Genomic DNA, 24,502 nt, shown 5'->3' on the forward strand with positions numbered 1-24,502 from the left:
CTTTATTACAGATGATTCTTTATCCAGTAGCCCTCTTCGAACAAAAAATAGTAATTACAAACAAAATAATACATTTAACCCCTAAAGTTTGCCTCTGAATTTCTTTTATACATTTTAAATCACTTTGTCATCTGTAAGGAATATCTTTTCTCTTCTGCTATGTGACATTCAGCTTTTTGCACAATCTATACAATTTAATACAGTTTAATACAGATCTCTGGACCAGGGAGAATAAAAACAGCAAGATCCACCAAATGACAGGAGAGATAAAAGGAATACTGATAAACAGACTGTACAGAGATGTAACCCTGCCTCCCGCCTACCTTCAGCCAATGGCAGCCGCCGCCGCCCTCAACACACCGAGGAGGAGGAGGAGGAGGAGGAGGAAGGGAGGGGGGGTCACAGTAGACTCTTTAATCTGGTCAGTCACTTGTGCAATCAGTGCAACTGATCCAGTTCAGAGTGACCAAGGTCTAAAGCTAGACTCTGTCCCGACTGCCTCGCAAAACACCTGGGAGTTCTAGTAAACACAAGAGAAGGTCTAAAAGTCTGCCACTCCTTTGGCCCTCTGCAGACATCATCTGGAAAATAAAAACCTTTCCGGCGTAAAAACAATATAAAGAACTGGAGGAGAAAAAAAAAAAAAGATGTTAGGTACAATGGCCTACTGGCGTTCTGTTGCAGCCAAAAAAAAAAACTTAATACGTTCTGTGTGCGGGGTGAGATGTCTTTTAAAACAAGGCAAATATTTAAGTGCAGCGTGAAAAATGCCTTGCGTGTTATCGGGAACGAAAGAGGGCGCTTCGTGTTTTTTTGAAAATAATAACAAATAACATCAAGGACTAGAAGAACCCTTGTCAGACACAGATTTCCACTGTCTTGTGCAAGAATTTGGAAACAATTTCAGGCTGTACAGCGCATCACATACAGATTTACAAGTCAGATTTTTTATAGATCTTTAAAAGACATTTCTTTTTTTCTACGTTATAATACTTTAGGGCCTGAGAGTCTTTCTAAAAACCATGAAGATCCTAAACAGACGTGTTCAGTCTTCTACATCGGGTATAATAATGTCAGTAAAATATAACCAGTGCCAAAGCAAAGGCTACACCTAACTAGAATTCAAATTTATGTGCAAAATCATCCTCATACACTATTAAACAAAACGTTGCCGCTTACTCGAGGCAATCTGACCTAAAGTTGAGTTGTTATCATTCACGAGAGAATATCCGCAACGAGGCTGAGAACTCGCAGCTGCAAGTAAGACGGCGAAAACTCAGCGGCGAACGTTCATTTGACCGCCGCCGGTCTAAAGCCAGATCACTGTGCCCGCATCGCTAGTTAATTTTGTCACCGATTTGTCAATTAGATTTCCATAAACTCAAAATATACAATATGAACTTGTTTCCTGTACATTCCACCTCTGAAAAAAAACAAACATTTAATGCATATTCTCAACATTTTGCGATAAGACTGCCACCTTGATCTTTACTTCTCTATAATCCTTTTTTTTTTTTTTTTATAGATTTATATCATAATACATATATATATATATTTCTTCTTTTCTTTCACTTGAAGAGCTCTTCCCCAAATAGATCAGGGAGGGGGTGACGACCACAAAAGACAGAGGAGAAGGGTAGCAGGGAGACGGGTGACATTGCGGCCATCAGGGGTGAGACAGAGCGGGGTGTCAGACCGGGGAAGGTTGCAGGGGCATGGCAGCGGAGATCACAGCATCACCGCCCCCTCCACCCACTGAGACATTCAGCAGTCACCAACCAGCAGAGAGCTAGTGAAGCTCCTCCTCACACTGTTAATTCAATCGGTTTGATTCTCTGGCTTTAACGAGTGCTCTTAAAACACATAAAACACAAAATGTGACACTTAAAAGATTCTGGGGTATTTTCCCGCTTGCTGACTGTGTTGCTCGTTTACATCGGACTCAGCTAACAGACGCCAAGTGTGCCATTTCCAATCCAGCTTTCCCTGTACATGATTTTATCAGCCAAATCTACATACAGTTTAACTGGGGAATAAGACGTAATACTTCGTATGCATGTGTGTAGATATTTAGTGTTTACTGTGAGTGTTCTCAAATTAGACCAGTAGATTTCTGCAAACAGGTGAAGAGTGAACACCAGTTTTTAAAAGTATTCAAGTAGAGGTTAGGTGCTGCTGAAAACCCATTCCTGTCATGAGGGCTGTGGACTAATGAGGCTGCATTATCCCCCAGACTTGCCGTCTACTGGGCAGGTGTGAGCGAGGAGCAGAATCCTGTGGAAACCCAGAAGCTGAGCCAATAATACACCCGCAGGAGAAAAGACTTCCTTGTTTCCTCCGTGTGGCATTGACCGAACCGAGCTTCTCTGGCACTAACTTCTTTAAATAGAAAACAGCATGGCATGATTAGTTACAATGACTCCTCACCTTAACCTTTGGCATCGAAGCAAACTCGCTCACAGTCCTCACGTAGCTCCAGGAGCTGAGAACCTGAGTGGCATTGACATCTGATCTGAAAGTACGCAGTTTTTTATTCCGGTTTCGTTCCGTCCCCAGTTTGACTGAGCTTCTCAGCAGGAATAAAACACTGCGTACTTTTAGCTATCGCTGCGCTACGACTACAATCTCAGCTACACCCTCTGGTTCTCACTTACAACGTCCTTCGCGCTCGATCTCCTTCCTTTTTTCCTTCTCAACCTGTTTGACGTCACCTGAAAGTGTCTTACTGCACGTAACCAATAATCTCATTAAACTTTCTATGAGTAACAAGTCTGGAAGCATATTCAACTTTTAAATTTTTTAAAAACTGCACACTGAACGCAAATCCTCCCGTAATGCACCTTACTGCACGACCACAACATATTAAGTGTCAAACAGCATCCTTTAAACTATAAGCAAACCTCCTAAAAATAAACTCAGCTGTACTACTTTGGGTCGGTGGCAGCAGAGACTAACATGGCAAAAAAAACAAAAAACAAAAAACAAAAAACCTGACACTATTGCACTGTGGCAGGATGTAAATGACCCCCAGCCATCTTGGATTGGTCTCGAGTCTTTTGGGTTTCCACAGGCAGCTCGCAGTACACTGATATAAGAGGTGATGGGAGAGTTGCTGGGCGGAGGTAAACCCAGTCTCAGAAGTGTGCAGTGTGAGATGTACTGCGGTAAATAACAGCAAATGTGTGTAGAGTATGTGTGCTTTGTGCATGGTGTGTGTGTGTGTTTGTGTGTGTACAGTGTTGCCTCGGCGCACGAGATTTTTACTTTAAGACAGTTACTGTGTAGCTTGTGTGTGTGTGTCCTAGGTGTACGACAGGTGGGATCCGTTGGAGATCTGAGAGGTGATGCTGGCGCTCCTGCTCATGCTCTGTTCACTCCTCCCCCCTGATGACGTCCTCCTCATAGCCTGCGGGCTGTTCCTCACCCCTCCTCCGCCTCCCTGGCTACCCCTCTGACTCACTGCTCCGGGGTGGTGGAGGCTCCAGGGCGGCGGGCCCCCAGCCAGCATGGGGTGACCCCACGGCTGCTGCGAGCTGGAGCCCCCCTGGTGGTGGTGACTGTGGTGGCCGCCTCCACCACCTCCTCCGGGCCAGTGGCCTCCCCCCTGGGCCCCCTGGCCTCCTCCACCTCCTCCCCCCCAGCCTCCCTGGGAATCGGGGGCCAGGTTGGTGAGCACCATGTTGCTGAAGCCCAGCCGCATGGACTCCGAGTCGAAAGCCTCGATCTCTCGGGCCTGGCGCTCCAGCAGCGAGCGGATTCGCTCCAGGCGCTCGTTCTGCAAGGATAGCATTTCCTCTTCAATCTGGGGAGAAAACACAAAGAATAAACCGCTTGAAAAGAAATGCAAAGTGGGCGCTGTGAAAGCTCCAAAGATATAATCAACGCCGACTGTTTTAGGATGTTTATTACATCTTTTTTTTCTCTGAAATGCGTGGGCGCGCACGTTTAATTTTTACAGTAAAGTGAACGTCTCTCTGTATCCACCGTGGTCCCAGAGACAGAGTCCAGGGCCTTTCCTACCTTCTGCTCCAGCAGAGCCCTCCGCAGAGAGACCCTCTGCTCCAGCTCCCTCCTCTCCTTGTCGTGCTGTGCATCCGTTTGCATCTTGATCTTGCTCTGGTAGGCGTTGAGCAGCTCCAGCTCCTGCTGCAGCTGCATCCTCAGAACCTGACACTCGCCCTCCTGAGCCTCATCTAACCGCAGCTGGGGGCAGGCATGTGAAAGATAGAGAGAGAAAACAAACACACACAGTCTTTTCTCTGTAAGCACCTCTCTGTTCAGTGAGATACAGTATATTTTGTGCTGGGAAATTAGATTTAAAATAACCTGTCAATACAAAATAATTGTTTTATTCATACGACTTCAGAATCTGTATCAAGAAATCATGAAAATGTGATCTACAAAGACATTTTTGAGGATATACATAAAAATATGAGCCAGATACGGCTTTTCCATAAAAAATGTTATTACTACTGGGTCTGAAATTATGTACGTTTCATGTATATGTTTTACATCCTCCCTTCAGGGACTCACAGCCTGTGTGGAGAGCATTTCATTGATGGAGTGGTCATACTGCTCGGCCAGGATGGCCAGCTTCCTGGTCTGCTCCTCCTTCAGCCTCTTGAGCACGGCCTTGTGGTCAGACTTGGGTGTGGTCTCAAGCAGATGGTTCCTGAGGGCCTTGTACTGCCTGGTCTGGGTCTTACATGTCTCCTGGAACTGCTTCTTAATCTGAAGCTCCTTAGACTTAAGGAGGAAATAAGATAAAAACGATGAATGAGGGAGCTCCTGGTAATCTTTTAGCGTGTGTTTTTGTCACAGGGTCGGTTACATTTTACCTTGAGGCTCTTGGGCTGCTGTCGGACCTCCATGACATGCTTGCGCCTCAACTCCCTCTCCCTCCTCTTATTGTACTCCAGCTGGTTGGTCAGCTCCGTCTGGTGCTGGGTGCGGATCAGCTCTGCCCGGGCCTTCTGGATCGTCCCCAGGTGCCTGAACTCCAGCTCCTGCATGGACTCGTGGTGCCTGAGCAGCATTGCGTGCTCCAGGTCCTTCTGTGTTTGCCGTTTGTTCAGCTCCTGAAAAACAGGCACATGACCTTTAAAATATATATGTACAGGTAAATATATTGGGTGGCGGAGGTGTCTGGTTCTCTTCGTGTGTACCTCTCGAGCCAGATCCTGCTCCACGTTGTGTCTTGCAATGAGGATCCTGCGTTTGAAGCGCCGACACTCCAGCTCCAGGTACTGCCTCTGTCTCCTCAGCAGGTTGGCCTCCTCCTCTGCCTGGAAATGGACGAATAGCGGCTTAAAACTAACTTACTACAGAACTCGCATTTAAATATTCAAACTCTGAATGTGACTTGGCAAATAAAGGTTTGGAAAGCCCCGCTGAGCAGCGCTTGATTACGAATAGTAGAGATTCTCTTGACTATACCAGTCATCATTTATTATAAACTATCATCACTTTAAGTGTAAATAGAGTCTGAGAAATATTTTAACCTGGAAGTGCTGGATGTTCTCTTTCTGCTTGGACAGCCACTCCTGCTTCTCCTTCTTGGGAGTCGACTGGTTCTCACTCAGTTCCTGCAAAAAAACAGTTGTTATTTATGTCTAGTAGTGAAGTATGTCAGAGAGTCATTGCAGGGCGGTATGGATACTACAGCCTGTCACCATTTATGATTATTATTCATATAAATAATAAAAGAAACAGGAAGAGTGAGCACTTATACATTTTTGTTCCTGCATTTTTCTGTGGTTAAAGTAATTTGCAACAGACCCAACTGAACACAGAGATCCTTCTAGCCGTGCCGTGGCCAGATGTCTGGCGCCAGCAATGACATCAACCAGAGAAGAGATGCTTCATTAATTTATTAGTTAATTGAATTTGTCTGTAACTGACTTGATACTTGTTTGAATGAATCAACTGATGATTTTCTGCTTCTCTTTGTCATGTGTGATAACAAACTGAACATATTTCAGTTTTTAATCTGATTGTCAAACAAAACAAGACATGTGAAGGAATCCCACAAAGAGGAGACTGGTAGACTTGTGCGTTACCTCTTTGAGCTGCTCCTTGCGTAGTTTATATTCCCGCTTCTGAGACTCCAAGAAGCTGCTCAGCTCCTTCTTCTGCTGAACCTGGATGTGCTGCTGGAACTTCTTTTCATCGTTGTTAAACGTCTTCAGCTAAACCCAAAAGAAATACTTAGTGAGCTGTTTCAGATGTAAGGAAATGCTCAGTATTTGTCTCATATGTATTATCGGTAGCTGCATTTTTCTTTTGACTTAATATTTTGTGCATATTTTTCCTAAGCTGTTGTTCTACGCACGTCTTTCTCCAGGGCTGCCTGGTGTTTTTTGAGCAGCTTCTCCATCTCCTGGGTGAAGTTGTTCCTTTGACTCTCCAGCTCTTTGTCCAGCCTCAGCCTGTGCTCATCCATCTCCCCTTTCAGCTTGTTCTCCAGGGCCATCAGGTGCTTCTGGTGCTGCCGTCTCATGCGTTTGTATCCCGACATCTGCTCCCTCAGCTCTGAGTCCTGCTCGTGTTCTTGTATTTCTCGGGTAACCTGCAAGATGTGCACGCGGGAGAAAGTCAGCACAGTCCACTTCGACTCACACTATCTGTTATTATAATAAAACACAGAAGTTGTGCGTTCTATAATAGAAACGTGTTAATGTCATGTAGGACAGTTACTATCCAGCCTCTAGTGACTGAAACTAATAAGTGCAATGCATGGATAAGTAAGCCAGTGTGTTCTTACGAGTGATGCTGTGCGTATGGTGGCAAAGTGCTCTCTGTTGCGGTAGTGCTTCCTCGGGGCCTGAGCTGGTGTTTCCTGGGGCTCAGTGGGCTGACTGCTGGCTGCCTGCTCTGCAGATAGACTCTCCTCTTCCTCCTGGAGAGACAAGGCAACCAAATCAGTTAATAATTTGTATATTTTTATGATTCTTGTTATGATATTTAAAAAGTGTGCAATCAGTAGTGAGGCAGTGGGAGCATGGAAATGTTTAGAACAGAGCGGGAAAGAGAGTAAGATATTAAATAAATCAGAAACTAAGTTCAACATAAGAACAAAAACAGAATCAACAAATTTGAGAGCAAGCTTCAAAAAACAACTCCCGAAGCCACTGTTTCCTGGGCGGTCCCTGGATGGTATATAATGGACAAAGCTGCCACCTCAACCACAGGAGACTTTTTTTTTTTTTACACACTAATCGTCATGGAAACCTACCGGTTTGAGGTGTATGACGGAGCTGTTGGACATAACCGTGTGGTCTCCCTCCATCAGGTCCAGCTCACTGCGGCTGTCCTGGGCCGCTTCGTTCAGACTGTTGACAGAGCTGCTCTGGGAGCTGGCGCTGATGGACATGCTGGGGATGGACTGATTACTTCCAACGCTGTTCACCGTCCCTGTCCGACCTCCGCCCGGCTCCAGGTCCTGCAGACGGAGCGGAAAGGGCACAGAGAAAGACAAGCAAGGGAGCGAGAAAAAGACAGAGACAAAGACACAGAGAGACATGCATACAAAGCAGTGCATGCTTGGTTATTTTCTCTAAATGGTAGAAGGAAAGTGGCAAATATACTTCTGTAACCACACAACTCCTGTTCTTGCACCAACGCTTTTGTTGAGATTTTAATATACAAACATCCACACACCTCGTCTCCATCCTGGGCTTCTGTTGTGGGCCCGTTGTGGGCCTCCTGAAGGAGGATCTTCTTCATCTTGCGGTACTGCAGGTTATCCAGCTCTCGCACAGCATCCTTGGTTCTCTGAATCAGATCCATCAGCACCGAGTCCGGACGTTCACGTTGCAGAAACGCATGCTAGAAGACGGGTGACAGGAAAGAGACAAAACATCATCAATGCAGAACACTATTAGGAAACCAGAATGACAGAAAGCTTACGAGGAGATCGGGATGTGAAGTTTGTGCACCACAAGTTGGACAAATTGCAAATACAACGGTGGGAAAATGTCCAACACCCCACGGAGAAAGTCCTCAGGTTAGCTCAGAGTGCAGAATGAGTTATTAGGTAATTCAGGTATTAGGTAATTAATGTAGCCTGGATTTAAAGTGGAGGTGGATGAATTCTGTGCACGTTAAGACTGCTCATCCCGTTTAATGTGTTTATGGCTGTTTATTTAAAACTGCTGTCATTGCTGTGGCTCTATGATCGATGCTTTGCCTTTCAAAAAAATAAAAAATAAATAGCCAAGACAAAAGAAGAGTCTCCTCTCATGATCCTGTCTGTGATCAGTAATACTTGTAGACATTTGCAAGCTAATGTATGTACATACTGTATTAGTTTTACTGATACAATATGCAAAATGAGAGCTAATCTTATTTGTCTTTAACTACATAAATGACATTTATACAAGAATAGTCTTGCTAGCCGATTATGGCAGACAAGATCAGCATCCCTCTTCATGCCCTATGGTTACGGTAAAGTTGGAAGAAGATCACATTGAGGAGGCGTTAAAATAACAACTGAATAGTTTCAGTTTTTGTTAAGATACATAACATTTGAAGAAACAGTAATATAGAGCTTCTATACCCCCGAGGACAACTTCCATTAGCAGCAGTGAGTCCATTAGTGGGCTAAGTGACAGCTGCTCAGTTACTTAAAGGTGGACGTAGAAGTCACATCTTTACAGTAATTACATCTGTGTGTGAAGGAAAAAAAAAAGCTGTGTGTGCCTGTACATGTTTTGGCTGAGAGTGTATCCGGAAGCAGAGGATTAGTGGATCTAAATAGAGGCTTGTGGTGGAGAGAGGAGAGTGGCAACATCCGAGAGAGATTTATCACCAGAGGGCTTGTCAGTCTCCCATCTTAACACACACTGACCCCCAGCTCTGTGCGGCTCTCGTGTGTGTGTGTGTGCACTTACACCCAGCATGTCGTCAGAGTGTGGTCTGTCTTGGGGGATTTTCTGAAGGCAAGAATCGACAAAGTTTCTAAAGTAATCCGTCCTGGAACAAAAGATGATAAGACAGACGGTCAAAACAAAAAAAACGGAGAGTCTGTGTGAAAATGCAAACATCACATTAGGTGTAAAAGAAACAACACAACTACAATAACATCCTGTTAAAATGCAACTACATCAAATGTAAAAATCAAATTTGTGTGTGTGGCACCTCACCATTCACTGGATTGCAGTGTGGGGCTCTCATTCTGCGCTATGTGGTATAAGGCACTCATTGCATTCATGTTAAACAAGGGAGGCTTCCTCTCCGCTGGAACAGAAGGGACAACAGTCAGTATGCAGTAGTATCATTCATATCACACTACAGGCTTAGTTCAACATGTTCACTCTAGGGCAGGGGTCACGTTAACTGAATATTTTCCGTCATTGACCGTTTTTTAAAAAACTGTGACGGAAAAATCTGTCATTTTGACAGACTGCAATTCATGCCCCTGACCACTTGGTGGTGATGACCTTACTAATTGGCTCTTGTCTCTAATCGGAGTTTTCGTTCCAAACATTGCGGAACTTTTGTCAGTGCACGATTTCCTGGTACACCATTTACACTGACGCACACGTCAAAGCTCGGCTAACCCTAGTATATACAGTCAATGGGCTAACCATAGACATATATACACAATATTTATGTATATAAGTCTATGTCTATGTGGCTAACAGCTACCAAAATGGAGGAATCGTTGCTAGGACTGATGGAAGGCAAATTTTGTTTTAAAAAAATACCTGATGGAAGCCTTGATAAAAGCGGAGTGTTGTGCAAATTGTGCAAAAAAAAAAAAAAGTTTGCAACAGTTTGCTTCAACCCTACAGTGCCATCTGTTAGAGCTGTTAGCGCTAGCAGTCCCGGTCCGATATACAGTCAATGGTCCGTTTTTTTTTTTGTTTTTTTTTACCATTTAAAGTGAATACTATTCTGAAAAAGTACTTAAAGTTAATGAAAATTGCTACTGAATATGTCATTATTATCATTTTAATAAGTGACGGGTAAAAATATATTATGATGGGATTTTTATGACCCTATCAGTCAAAATGACAGACAACGAAAAAGTCTAGCGCAGCCTCTGCTCTAGATTTAAAGCTGCAGCTGAAAAACATCTTTCTAAAATGATCAGAAGTGGAAATATGTGGAAGTTCATAAATTACTTATTGAACAAATCCTTAAATCAACAAAATCCAAACATATCTTGGTCAAGCAACATCACTTAGTCCTTGTATACAACCCACTAGACAGGAACACATACAGTAACACTGCAGTTATATTTTAATAAAGACTACACCAACCTAATTCTATACAGGTGATCCCTAAGGACCAGACATCCACCTTCCCATCATACTGGCCCTCATCCATAGCTAGAATCACCTCCGGGGCCATCCTGGATGGAGAAGAGGGATAAAAGGTAAGAAGCAGGTTAAAAATACATTTTCAACATAAAAGAAAAAGTGAGAACTTTTAAGGAAACTCTTAAAACTAAAAGGCACTGTCATCTTAATTCTTTTATTCCTTTATCTCAGCAGCTTAAAGAACTTGTCGACCATTTTGTAATCAATCTGCAAAACTAATTATGACTGTGCACTAGTAATTGAATCTTGTATGAAATAATGCAAAATACCCCATTAATGTCTCAGTCCTGTGCATACATCGTCCAAATGTATGCAAATAATTATGTAAATACGCAAATCCATTTCATCAGTCGAAGCACCTTTAAACAGACCCTCAACATATTTCAGGTTCCACTTACCAGTACGGCGTTCCCACAAACGAGTTGGCAGGTGATGCAATGGAGGCCGAGCCAAAGTCTGCCAGTTTGACGAGCCCAGGCTCAGTGAGCAGGATGTTACCTGCCTTCACATCCCTGAGAAGACACAAGGCAACAAATTGACGCGAGAGCAGCGTAACACACGCAGGAGTAAAATGTTTTTACGGCCGCCTTTCAAACCATTACAGTAAAAAAAAAAATCTCTTACCTGTGGATCATATTGTGGGAATGAAGGTAGGCCAGCCCCTGCAGAGCACCATGTGTAATGGCAGCTATCTCAAGTTCTTGTAAAGGTTTTTTATGAACTGTGGGAGATATTAGCCCCTAGATTAGCCTCAGACATGCAGTCAGTCGTGTATCAAACATCTTGTGAAATCTTTTCGTGCTCACCTTCCAGCAGGTCGGAGGCTGAGCCCAGACAGTACTCCATCACCAGCTACAAAACAGGAGATAACGTCAATGATAGGCAACTGCCACGTGGAATTAAATAATCTGCTAATTCTGGAATTGTAATCTGGTGATTTACCCATGCCGTGTGCTCACGGAGGTAACAGCCTCTGTACTCTATACTGTTGGGGTGCTGGATCCTCTGGAGAAACTTCACCTCCTTTATAATGTCCTGCCATTTCTGTGGGAGAAAGAGGAGGCTTTACTTGGCTTGGCTTGACTGCATGTGAGTGCAGGCTCGTCTTTAAGTGCAAACAGGGATAAGGTGGTTGTCTTCGCAGATTATGTGTAATCTGATTATAGCTAATCTGAAATCATCGGCGCAGTGGACTGGATCTGGAGCAACAACGGTGAAAGTGAGCACACGAGAGTGACCTTGTTGGGATCGCAATGTTCAGTGACTTTAGAGCCGACTGAAAGAAATGAGATAACTTGAGAATCTAATATCAGTCTTCTTTCAAGACAAGTAGTTGTTTCTTTAATACTTTAGTGCCTTCGGATTTTCTGGGAGCCCACAAATAGGATCTTTGTTTTCTCTGGAGGTTTGGATTTTCACTAATGTTAGTTTCACATTTGTGTTAAAACACAAACAGTCCCTTAAAACATATTCACCCACTTGGACGGTTTCCCCTTTTATTGCTTTTATAAATAGAATAATGGTCAATATACACTGATCAGGCATAACATTATGACCACCTTCCTAATATTGTGTAGGTCTCCCTTGTGCCTCAAAAACAGTTGTGACTCATCAGAGAATGGACATGGGCCTTCTGAGGGTGCCCTGTGGTGACTGGTAACAGAAGGGGGGCTTTGGGTCTTATGGGTTGATCGGGGAGGGGCCTCTGTGGATCATCCCACAGATACTTGATCAGTCAGAATGTGGAGGCCAGGTCAACACCTTGTGATGTTCTTCATGTTTTTTTTTTAGTTGTTCCTAAACCATTTTTGTGTGTGCGTGTCTGTGTCAGGCTGCATCCTGCTGGGGATGGCTGCTGCCTTCAAGGAGTGTCATTGCTAAGGGGTGGGGGTCCCTGGTCTAGTCTAGGTGGGTGGTACATGTGTAAGTAACATCCACATGAATGAATGCCAGGTCCAAAAGTTTCCCAGCAGAACACTGAATTGTCACGAGATGTCATTTACTTCTCAGGTCAGTGGTTTTAATGTTGTGGCTGTATTTCTATAAAAAGAAAAAATATACTGACCATGGTTCTATTTATAAAAGCATTAAAAGTTGAATACATGTGTCAAGATCTAGCACTGACCTGAGGTGTATCGACGTGGATGGTAGTCATGATTTGGCATATTTAAAAACCAAAATGAAAATCATTTATTCGAATTTTAAATCAGGATTATTTTAAAAAGGCAACTTTTGATATAAGATGTTCCTTTTCATTTAAGAAATATACGAGTATTTTAGAGCCGGTGAAGAAAATAAATGTGTACATTTCACACAACAGATGAGTAAACGTCCTTTCTCTAAATTGCGTGGATCAAGGCCTCTACCTTCAATCATTCAAAGCTTCCTATAGTGACCATGAGCTTATACATAAAGAGTTCACGTTTCAACAGTGTCCAGCGTGGATATGTTATGGTCACATTATGATTTATTACATTATCATAATCAGTCCTGTCTCACCTCATTAGACTGTTTGCCACTGTAGGACATCTTTTTAATTGCCACCACCTCATTCGTGCGCACATCCCGTGCCTGGAAAACACAAGAGAACAATGTTGGAGCACGTTTCAACCATGACATAACATTTTCTGAACACTACGTGGATATCTTGCACTTTTTACAACAATGAACACAGCTTGCAATAAGAAGAACAGAAAGCTCAGATGAGTCACATCACTGCACCTAATAACCCCCGCTTTTTGGACTGGGAAAAATAACTTTGTACAAATTGAATCTCTGTTGAGGATCATATAGTTTCACCTTCACGGGTTTTGAAATAAGCTGCATTTGATTCAGATGCTATCTTTACTTGGCCTGTCAAATAGCCTTGAGTGACTGTATTATTCACAGCAATAACCACAGCATATTATCTGCTGAGAAAAGCTGCATCCGAACTGACAGTTTACCTCTTTTTAATAGTAATATCACTGTTTAACATGTACAATTTCTGCTATAAAGATAAAGCTGAAATGCATTTTCGCTCTGAGTCAGTGTGAAGATGTAGATGCCGTACAAAGTAGACGGCGCCAAAGCTGCCATGGCCGATCTCTCGGAGGTCGGAGAAAAGCTTCTCTGGGTCTTCTTTGAAGAAAAGCTCAGCCACCTCCGGATCCTTCAGGCTCCCTGCCCTTACGGAGGAGGGCATCCTGGTTAATGTAGTCCCTTATCGCCCACGCAGAGGGGACGGGACTATCTGGGTGCTGAGCTGTGCCGGAGCAGCTGAAGATTCATCTGCGGTAATGGATGAGCCGAGGGAAGCAGCACATGGGCACCTAAAAGGACGGAAATAGAGACGGGGGCATTAGTGAGATGAAAGACACTGATTTGGCATCAGGGGAAGATGGAAGAGTTCGGAAGATTGTGAAAAGTCAATGGATAGATTTGTTAAACTCTGATCTAAAAGGAGACCAAAATAAAATGCTGTGACGCTTATTTCTAGAATACTTCTTTACATTGGCTAGACTGAATTTGCTCCACGGTTTTTATGTGCTCAACATCCGAGGAGAGGATTTTTACTCTGGAATTGGGGAAAAATAATCAATTAACAGATCTTATAATCCTTGTTCATGACACAACCCATGCCCAACAAATACCCTGACTAATTACTTTAATCTAAATGGGAATGACTATGACACCGCACCGTCTAAAGAGAGCAAATAAAACCTTTCCTGAATTATTTTAAACATGCTGGCTCGGGCCACTGGTCACATCTTCAAGCGCTAACACCGAAATATCTGCAGAGTCACCACTAGCGCACGAGCTCAGACAGCTTCAGCAATTAACGCGGCTCCGTGAAGCCACTGTAACGACCGGCCAATGCAAATATATCCCCAGCTCAGGGATCGATTTCACGTCCGCCGCTACGAGGCGGTCTTACAGTAATGAGGGCTGAGCCGCACGGATGATCAATTAGAACATGGCGCTCGAAATTGGGCGCATCAATTTTGCTCCAGTTGATGCGTGTAAAACATGCGTGATTAACATGTGCACATCAGCAGCTCGCGCGGCGCACGATGCCGACCGTGTGGGAGCGGATATTGTGTGAGCTGTGCCGTAACAGTGCAACTTCTACTACGCGAGCTTTAGTGAGAGCATCACTAGTGAGTTTCGCGTGGCTAAAAATAGTCGCAGCTATCTCCAGAACCCGTTTCTTTAGGGTTTAAGGTGGAAAGACAAAAAGATGCATTAAGTTTTACACATTACACTGTAGCTCACAGGTGACACGTCCCTCATGTTCTGTTTTAAGGGTTTTTGCATATGCTGGTGTGTGCAGTTGTTACGTTCTTTCCCTATTAAGGCAGCTCCTGCAGAAAAAGCCTGAATGTGACGCTGACCATTAACCAGATGCATGCTTCTTAAAATTTAACAGACTACCGTAGTAGTAAAACCGCTATGCACAAGCGCCACAACAAATTAGTTTACCACAAAGAAGCCACAGAAGACAGCAGTTCTGAGTTCTTCATTTTACTATAAAAGAGATTTTCGGCTGATTTTTGTTCAGTGCCCGGGAGTCGTCATTGCGTTTCTGTCGGCCGTTTGTCAGACAAGAACTCGACAAACACTCTCAAGTTCAGACGCAATCTCCGGGTTGTCTTTTTAGTGAAGTTGTGGTTTGATGCCTTTGATGTCTGTGCTATCATATGATCATTATTAACACGTGCCGTCTAGCTGCCCAGATTAACCAGTCTGACCTGCAGCGCCACTTCAGGAGTCAGACCACACAAAGATTTCAATTGTCATCACAGATTGATTAGTTGTTATTTGTTGTTATGTTGAGTTTTACTGCTGAGAACCCATAATGATTATGTTCAGTTATCACCCGTCACATCACTGACCGTAGGCTCTCTTTTCTAACATTTAGCCCACTCCGACTTCAGTACAAGCCAGCGATTAAAAGGGTGTACACCTAAAAACAAATCAGTCTTTGAACATAAAAAAAAAAATTTAGAAACAACCTCCTCCATACTAAAGCAGCACGCGGATATCATTACGTAAATGCCCTGGCAGTTTCCTCCTTTCGGTTTAACTAACCTAGCCTCCAATAGCTGCCAGCGCAACCTGTCAGCCCGATGAAGCAGAAAAAAACAAAAACCACAACTCTAGCTCAATGTCACAAGGTTTGTCCCGCTGACTAAAGTATCCAGCTGACTGTGAAAAGAGACTAAATCTCTTATAACACCACTCGTCCCTCGAGGACAAACGCATATCTTGGTGGAAAGAAGCTAAAAACTGCTACTGGGAATAAACTTAAGTAACACAAACAGAGGTCCAGTCTTTCTGCGTTGGATTCGAGTGAACAGAGAGTCATTCACATTTCAGTTCTGTCATAATGCCCGCAGCGTTATTAGATAATCATTGTAAAGCAGACAGTTTGGCTGCTAAATGAGTTCAAGCAACACATAACTGTCGCTGTTGGCGTCCCAAGAGAGGCCCTGTAAATCTGAATGCCACGCTGAAAACGGTGAATAAACAAGTGAAGGGAGGTTTGTCTTATTTTAGCACTCATCTAGAAGAGACGTCCAGACGTAATGCTGGGAAATAGTTCATTTTCAAGTTGGACAATGGTTTTAAATAGAATATGTGCATGTGTCATTCATACAGAAAGTCAGGAGTGATTTTGTTTGTTAAGACACATTTGAACATTTGAACAAAAAGCAGAACTATGTCACGAAAACTGATATCTTAATTTGTGTTGCTAATCAAGCCAAACAACATTTTTGTCGCCGACAGACCGCAGTCTACACAATAAAACTATGACAATGCGCCTGTTTTACCGCACTAACCCACGCAGATGGACCATAAGAACGCAACAATATTTTTAAAAAACAGATACCGGATTACAAATGCACACCAGATTTGAAGACTCGGTTATATTTTGTGTAAACGGCAGAGGAGGTCAAACGTAGTGATGATGACACGGTAAAATCTCAGCTGTGCCTCTAAATGATTCATTCCCCACCTCTCCCCCAGTATCAGAATGATACACAGACAAAGCCGCGGCGACTAATCGGTGTTAAATATACTTTCTGTGCTTTTTCCTGGAACATATTTTCCATACAACATGTGATTTGCACTTCCTCATAAAGCTTCGCTCGAGTCAGCTCACACTGCTCATGGCTACGATGAGAGACCATTAAATTCAATGCATAATATTTGTCGCTAGTATTTATAGCAGGCAAATGTAAGACAGCCATCCACACCATATGATTATGTTCATAATGTGACATCTTACTGCAGCTAAAATTAACAGATGAAGCGCCAGTTGAGACAACGAACGCCTAACCTCCTTATATCAGCGGTATGATTAATTCTTCTTAATTAAAGTTGCACTCAATTAACAAAAAAAAATGTTACTTGTCTCATAAGGATTTTGCTGGTGCCAAAATGTTCAGCGTGCCGTTGGTGAAAGTCTGCGCTCCAAAGACAAGAGGCGCAGGTTTACTCACTTACTGGTGACGTAAAATAATAATTATATAAAATAAATGGAAATAAATAAAAATAGCTGAATAGTTTCACGTTCAACACTCCCCTCCTCTCCTGACGCATGCGGTGGGAAAGTGAAGATAGAGGTGGAGAAGAAGCGCAAGTAAAACGGGTCAGTGGTGTCAGATTTAGAGGCACCGGTAAGTGGAAACAATGATTAAATAAAATTCAATTGTATATGTGGTATAACATGTTGCATCTCTGTCGGAGAGGAGCGCGACTCTCAAGCAGTGACAGTGGTAGTTAAGTAGAAGGAACGTGGCGACGGATGACAGAAAAGAAGCTCTGCAAATCATTTTACTTGGACCGAATAAAATTATCGGTCAGACTTGTATCAAAAATATAACTGAATATTGGTGAGTTTCAACACCTGGTGGATTTCTTTTACGTTTTAGTGTGCCATACGCTTATTAGGAGCATTTTAAGATTACAAAAGAAGTGCAAATCCATAATAAGGAGGAAGTGTAGTTTTATTTAAGCAACACTGTGAAGGAGCAAAACCTGCCTTTTGCTTTTATGAAATGTTAAAGACCATCAGCCCAACATCTGTCCATCTGTCCTGAATCCTGATCCTGATCGCAGTAAAGTACTTTTGTTCCTTCGTTGTTCCAAAACACACTCATATTGACAATTTCCCAGCGCGCGAGTCAAAGCACTAAAAGCACAGGGGAACCTATTAACGTGTAATGTTCGGTTAAACTATTAATTATGTTTATACAACACATTTACGCATGTTTCTGGTTTAATCAACTTTAATTTCACAATAAAATCTCTCTCCACATTCACAGTAAGGTTTGCTACCCAGTTGCAAATCTTAAAAACACCTGTAGTCCCTTTACTTACAGACTTGACTTTTCTTCACTGTTTTTTTTTTTTCTTTTCTTTTGCCTCCAGCCAAGGACCTCCCATAAACCCCATCATGAAATGTAGTGTTTCAAAAGATGCAAACAAGGAAACTTATCTTAGTTGCTTAATTTCATTTCCTGTTGACACTGGATAATTCAGTGTTTCAGATTTTACCGTGATGAGACCGTGATGGCTTTATTGGCCGGACAATTTTTCAGCCTAGCACGTGGGGGGGAGTAAAGCGAGATGGCTTGAAGTAAAAGTACATTTTCTAATTTGGACAACTGGCAAAGAAGGCATGAAGAAAAAGTCTCTCGTCCTCTCACTCACACGCTCTCAATGAAACAACACTGAACACGATGTCACAAGACAAAACCTGGGACAGTAAAATGGACTGCAGGATGTGCACATGAACGTGTTATTACCAAGAAGAACGGCGCGTTCAAGATGAGCATCGAAAGTTGCCGTTGCTTTACTGCCTCAGAAAATGGATCCTCTCCCTCTATGACTTACGTGAATTGATTTCCTCTGCACTGTAAAATCATCGAGGAGCATAATGAAGAGGCAACCAACGCACAAAGCATGAGTAGCAAGGGTTTGTCACAGAGAGGAAGAGCGAGAGGAGGAGGAGAGAAATGGAGAGGGATGATAAATAATCAAATAGTTTATTGATTCCTATAGTGAATTTCTCTTAGCTGCACAGAATCAGCTACTAGGGAGCAACAATGGAGCAACAATGGAGCAACAATGGAGCATCCTGCGGTCGGCTGGTTCATCTAAAGCAAAGAACAGATGTACAACATAGGAAACATATTCCAAAGGAACTAATGCTGCCACAATTACACTGATAATGATTTCAAATTTGACTGTAACACAAAGTTAAATGCTGCATATTGAGGTGGCGCACATTATAAAGGTTATTATTGCACCACATGTAGTGAGATCATACTAACCAGATTAATATGAAATCCTTAAGTTGCGTACACACCCAACGGGCTTCAAAGAGCCACTGGCAACAAAGGTTGACTGTGACGTCACCTTTTTGTGTCTGGACCAAAAACACTGCACTTGGCAAATCGTACCGATCATGTGGTCGACGGTTTATTCGTTCTGGATGGAGACGCAAAATGAGAGGAGCCTTCCGCGTGCCCTTTGAACTTCTTTGTTTAGTTTACTTTCATCGCTTTAGTTTCTTTCCTCGTGCGCTCGTTTGCTAAGCTGAACAGTCAATCAGAGTGATCTCTCTCACGACTTGTTCCGCCACCGGTTAAACGTGCTGAACCATAAAAACTATGGCTACACAAATTCACAGACAGGCCAACACCGACAAATATCTGACCCTCAGCTTGTTGTATCACAGCCCTTACACATCAATGGATCAGGCATAACACACCACAGTTAAATAACATTGACCACCTTGTGACAATTCAATGTTCTGCTGGGAAACGTTTGGACCTGGCATTCATTCATGTGGATGTTACTTAGACATGTAGCACCCACCTAGACCAGACCAGGCACCCCCACCCCATAGCAATGACACTCCTTGATAGCAGCAGCCATCCCCAGCAGGATGCAGCCTGACACAGGCACACACACAAAAACGGTTTAGGAATAACTCAAAAAAACATGATTTTCTAGATCCCAAACTGATCAAATATCTGTGGGATGATCCACAGAGGCCCCTCTCCTCAACCCAAAGGACCCAAAGACCCCCACTAACAACATCCTGTTGCCAGACACCACAGGACACCCTCAAAAGGCCCATGTCCATTCTCTGATGAGTCACTACTGTTTTGGAGGCGCAAGGGAGACCTACACAATATTAGGAAGGTGGTCATAATGTTATGCCTGATCATTGTATATGTTATTTTTGTTGATAAAATCCCCTCTCTGCATATTGTGCCCAACAGGAATCATACACCCAATCACTTGTGGGTACGCATCTCTACAGAAGTGTGGGAATTCAGTAGTCATTTCTTTCAATCATTCATACACTCCTCAACAGTGTATATGTGCTATATACACACACCTTCATTCATACGCTTTCAAAATGTCCTTCAGCAAGATGCTAAATGCTATATTGTTAAGCACTGTAGTGTATTGTTATGCACTTAGGTGATACCTCTGGTAAACCGATCATTGATCACCTTGATGTGATTGGTCCTGGTTCACATGAAATACTGTCTTCTTAGTCTCTTAGTGTAAAACTCTAACAATGTCCCATTATGTCAACAGTGTAATTAAAGACTTCCCCAGTCTAAAGTTTGGAAAGTCCATCTGTGACTGGTTTAACTCGAATAAGGAAGAATCACTCCCATCAGGTCCAGTGTGGTGCACAGATTTTAAATGAAAAGAAATGCTCGCCAAAAAAACAGATCGGGCTGTTCACACTGATCATTAGTCAGACGCCCAATAAAAAAAACAACACTGCAACATAATGGCTGTTTGTTCGGAGAAAAATGCGAATTTCATGACCTACATGTGCTCATGTTATTCAGACACGTTTCTGTCCCCCAGGAAGGAGGGTGTGGCGTCCATGCTCCGTGCTCCCCAGTCTGATTACAGATTGTGGCTTTCACTGAGAGGAGGAAGTGAAATGTCTCCAGATACCCAGTGTCAACAACAACACATCCCGATTTCTGCGAGGGAGAGAGGGATGGAGTGACCAAAACGCTAAGAGGATTTGAACCATCTCATTTTCTCTCACAGAACTGAATTTAGACACCCCCCCCCCCCCCCCCCCCCCCGCCGAGCATCAACAACACACCAAATTTCCCCCTCAACACAAGTCACACCTTCAGCAGTGAGACATACAGTCATCCAAACACTGAGACTTACAAAGTAATCCCAAGTAATGTGGATTGTCGTAGCTGTTAAAAGCCGTAGTGTATCCCTAACTTTAAGACAAAATGTAACGACCATAGTGACAGAAATGTCAATGTCCATCCTATAATTTAAAACAACAGCAGGCCCCCACTGTTGTGAGTGTTTCTTTAAAGTGTGCAGTACGTGTCCTCTGTCTTTTTTTCTTGGTCCAAGTCCATGTTTAGCAGCTAAAGAACTCTTTATTTTTCTAATCGTCAACATATCTGGTGAAAAGATGTGACAATCAACAATTGTCGGTCCTACTAACAAGAACTGTTTGTGTGTCCAAAGCCTAATTTAGCTTATTCGTTGAGTCCCACTGAGCTCTGTTGTTGCACAAAAACATCACTGTTGGGCCGGATTCCTTCATAACAAAAGATTATGGGTTTTGTAGTTCATTTAGGAACAGCTCCACGGTGACAGCTCGCCGTCATTCAGGCCCGACAAAACCACGAGGGTCTCTGTCTAGAAGCTAAACGCCATTATACGTTAGTAGGTACATTATTGCAATTCGTTAACAAAGTGTTGATCCTGTCCTGCTGCGGCTGACCGCCTTATATCTAGACGTGAGCACTCCATTGTCTAATCCATTTTTCCTGGGAGACGTTTAAATCCATCATGCAGTTTGCCCATATTCAGCACCCCCCTGGTATAACACTGGCACACAATTGAACACAATTTTGCAAAGTCCTCTCTCTCTCTCTCTCTGCATCGATATGTTCACGGTCAATACCGGCCCGAGCACGTCTCACCGTCAGCTGGCAGCTAGTCCTCGAAGGGGGACTTGCATTGCAAAGAAGGGGAGCTGCTCCCGCCCGTGAGCAGCTCTTGTTGTTGTTCCGACAAGAACGCAGGCACAGAAATGAACAAATGGCAGGTGTGCAGATCAGCACAGGTTACAGAGGGGAAAAAAAACGCAGAGCGCAGGCAGACCTGGGCAGAAATCTGTCATAATACAGTAAGAGGATAAAGGTCCAGCAGAACACAGGCTGCGTGGACAACATCAACAAAGAGAGGTGGATGCTCACACTGCAGTGTTTATTTGGCAAAGAGTCAGTGTGTACCGCACACAGACATGAAGCATAAAGCAATGTGTAGGTGGTTTATCAGCAATCAATCCAGGAACACAACAATCAGAGGGATCTCTCTCCAACAAGAGCCACCGTTAAATGAACTTTGGTGTCACGGCTATTACACGATTTAACCATATTCAGAGTGTTTGGTTAAATCCTCGTGTAGCTGATCCACTGTGTCACGCATAAGTCACAGATAAACCCAGCAGTAGGGTAGCTGGCTGAGTGATAGCCAGCGTTACGCAATATCAACACAGAAAACTGAGGAATGCGACTCACGTCAGTGCACAAAAAAAAAAGAAGAAAAAAAAAAAAGCAGCAGCCGATGGATGCGAACGACAACACACGACAGGCTACGATTTGTCAGTCCGTGCCGACTAACGCTGCTTGTAAACACACACACACACACACACACAATGACAGGACATGCAACTTAGGTGCGACATACATAGGAAGAGGCTCCACCAATGTCACCTACCGTCACACAGCTAGCTGCTCAGACACTATGTGGCTCTTGATGTCCGCTGCAGATAAGCAAAACTTCCCAAACAAGACACATCCAGAGCCGGGTTTCACTTAACGATCAGCCCACAGCGGACGAAAACAAAACGAGGGAGTGGCACCGCTTGCAACGATAGTTGCATAAAGCGGATTAGCAAGCTAACGCAGCTAGCTCGGGCTTCTTAGTGAAAGCAATCCGTGGTCGTTATTTACAACACCACATTAGCTCCACTGCCGTGTTTCTCGTGCATTTCTTTTAACCGTGGTGCGCTGGCATTCAAAACAAACACCTCTGTGCCAACAATGAGAAGCTGAACCAGATCAGGACGAGGCTGAAATCTGTCGATGCGACGCAACATACAAGTTGTGACAGCAACTTTTGGTTAGCAGGGCGAATAGCGACCGATCTGGCTAGCTCTCAAGCTATGTTGAAATCAAGCTCCACTGCAGCACTGGAGAACAAACCTACCCATCGTTAGTAAAAAATAAATAAATAAATAAATAAATAAATAAAAAGGTTAGCAGAAAGCTAAAGTTAGCGACACACTCACCTGGTTTAAAATGAATCCACGCTGGCCGAGGAGTGGGCTATGAGCGGCTGGTTAATCCTGTCAGAAGCGGCTGACGCTAAAAATCACGGACGGTCAATGCAGCCCAGGGTAAATCAAAGTGTGAATCCGCTAGCCGTTTAGTTAGCAATGCTAATTCGGCTAATGTAACTGCATAATTGCCCTACCTACCCCAAAACACAGACGCTGACTTCCAAGTCAAGTCTAATTGTTCTTTGGCAAATGCCGTTTTGTCCGCTCGTCTACACTGTCAGGAATAATTTAAATAAAAACGCGAGGTTGAGCTGAGCTGAGCTGAGCTGAGCTGAGCTGAGCTACCGACTGCCAAGCCTTAGCTGTCACAACGAGCTGCCAGGCTACTGACCACCGAGCTAGCTGCTAGCGTTGTTGTTGGGCAGCAGCAGCAGCAGCAGCAGCAGCAGCTAGCAAAGTTTCTCTCCTCGATAGGCAGTTCCCTAAAAAATGGCGGCGAGGAGAATCACCTCCCTTTCACCGTGAAGGGAATCTGGGAGCAAATGAATCGACATGAACGGGGAGCCGGAGCCGGAGCGGAGCGGTGCGGTGCGGCCAGCTTTGATCCAGGAGAGAGTACACGTGTGGACGTTTTTTTTGGGGGGGGGGTCTTGTTGAGGGCTGTCCTGCTGCACCCTGCGGGGGTAAACGTTGCCCCCCCCCCCCCTCTCCCTAATCTCAGAGTTTTGGTTCTCCTGTGCAATCCAATCACTGCAAGCAGAGGTGTGTGGGGTGGATGGAGAAAGCACAACCTGGTCAGTTTAATAATAAGAGGGGATAAACAGGTCCTCTGCTCTTTCCTTTTTATCTGTGTGTCTTTGTGCACTTTCAGTCTCTGAGCTCCTAACCTGATTAACAGTTTCAGTCCTAATCTGGTTTCTACTATAAATAACCAGCCCTTAACTCACAGACAAGTGTTAAAAAACTGTATACAGATGTCAGGAAGGACATGGCCGGGGTCCAGCCGGCATTTTGGCTGACCAAGGGCCACATTGTCCCCAGTGTGATGGGGGAGAGCGGAGAGTTTACATGAGAACATTTTGCTCTCTTAAAGCTGTGTGGCAGCCTGGGTGTGTGCCGAAACACAGTTGCAGTGCTATAATTAGACGCTCATGATCTGGAATAATAATAATAAATGCAGATGCCAGATGATCAGTCATGCTTACTGTTAGTCATTGATCACCACTCCTGTGTGAAGCATTTCATTTCTCACGCTCCCTGATTGTGTTGTGTTTACATACGGAGAGCACACAAGAGCTGTTTGCTTACTCTTTCTGTATAGTCACAGAAATACATTTCATTCCAGATGTTCCAGACAATTTCCCGTGCAAACGCAACTTCTTACCAGAGCGTGCCATGACGCTGCGTATTTCGGGAAGGGGGATTACACAAGTGGCCGTAATCTGCATTGAGAAAACATAGGATGTAGTGTATGCAGTGTGCATGGCAGCAGAGAGGTTAAAGATGGACATTCCACAACAGGCTGCAGGCCGGGGGACCAATCGGCTTCCAGAACGGAGCTCAGAGGGCTCTGATTGGTCGCCCGCTATCCCTGTTGTCATGATGATGGGAATCAGGTCCTTGCCTGTGTGGTCTGTATCCAGGCACACAAGTACACTAAAGCAAATGATACGGATGGATAGGCTACAGAACTTTCTGTCCCTGACGCACACACATACGTATTTATATATATATATATATATCCAAGATGCACAGTCAGGTCATTAGGTCTAATTCATTCTAATGTAACAGTCCTGCACTGAATCCACCTCAATGACTGTTAACATTG

At 43.8% G+C, this 24,502-nt stretch overlaps 1 protein-coding gene across 1 annotated transcript; it reads right to left on the reverse strand.

Annotated features, from left to right (window-relative positions):
• On the reverse strand, positions 1 to 23,342 carry taok1b (TAO kinase 1b). Its single transcript, XM_084565306.1, has 21 exons — positions 22,684 to 23,342; positions 13,378 to 13,636; positions 12,825 to 12,896; positions 11,268 to 11,369; positions 11,132 to 11,177; positions 10,950 to 11,046; positions 10,724 to 10,837; positions 10,266 to 10,357; positions 9,144 to 9,237; positions 8,892 to 8,973; positions 7,660 to 7,827; positions 7,235 to 7,441; positions 6,764 to 6,898; positions 6,332 to 6,568; positions 6,060 to 6,188; positions 5,502 to 5,585; positions 5,166 to 5,285; positions 4,839 to 5,078; positions 4,534 to 4,746; positions 4,021 to 4,203; positions 1 to 3,802 (listed from the first exon to the last, which is right to left on the reverse strand). Exons 2-21 carry the CDS (start codon positions 13,507 to 13,509, stop codon positions 3,302 to 3,304), a joined length of 3,048 nt encoding a protein of 1,015 aa, XP_084421432.1. The 5' UTR covers positions 13,510 to 13,636; positions 22,684 to 23,342; the 3' UTR covers positions 1 to 3,301.
• Positions 23,343 to 24,502: the final 1,160 nt, after the last annotated feature.

Source organism: Chelon labrosus (assembly GCF_963514085.1).
Source record: "Chelon labrosus genome assembly, chromosome: 17".
Lineage (NCBI taxonomy): Eukaryota > Metazoa > Chordata > Actinopteri > Mugiliformes > Mugilidae > Chelon > Chelon labrosus.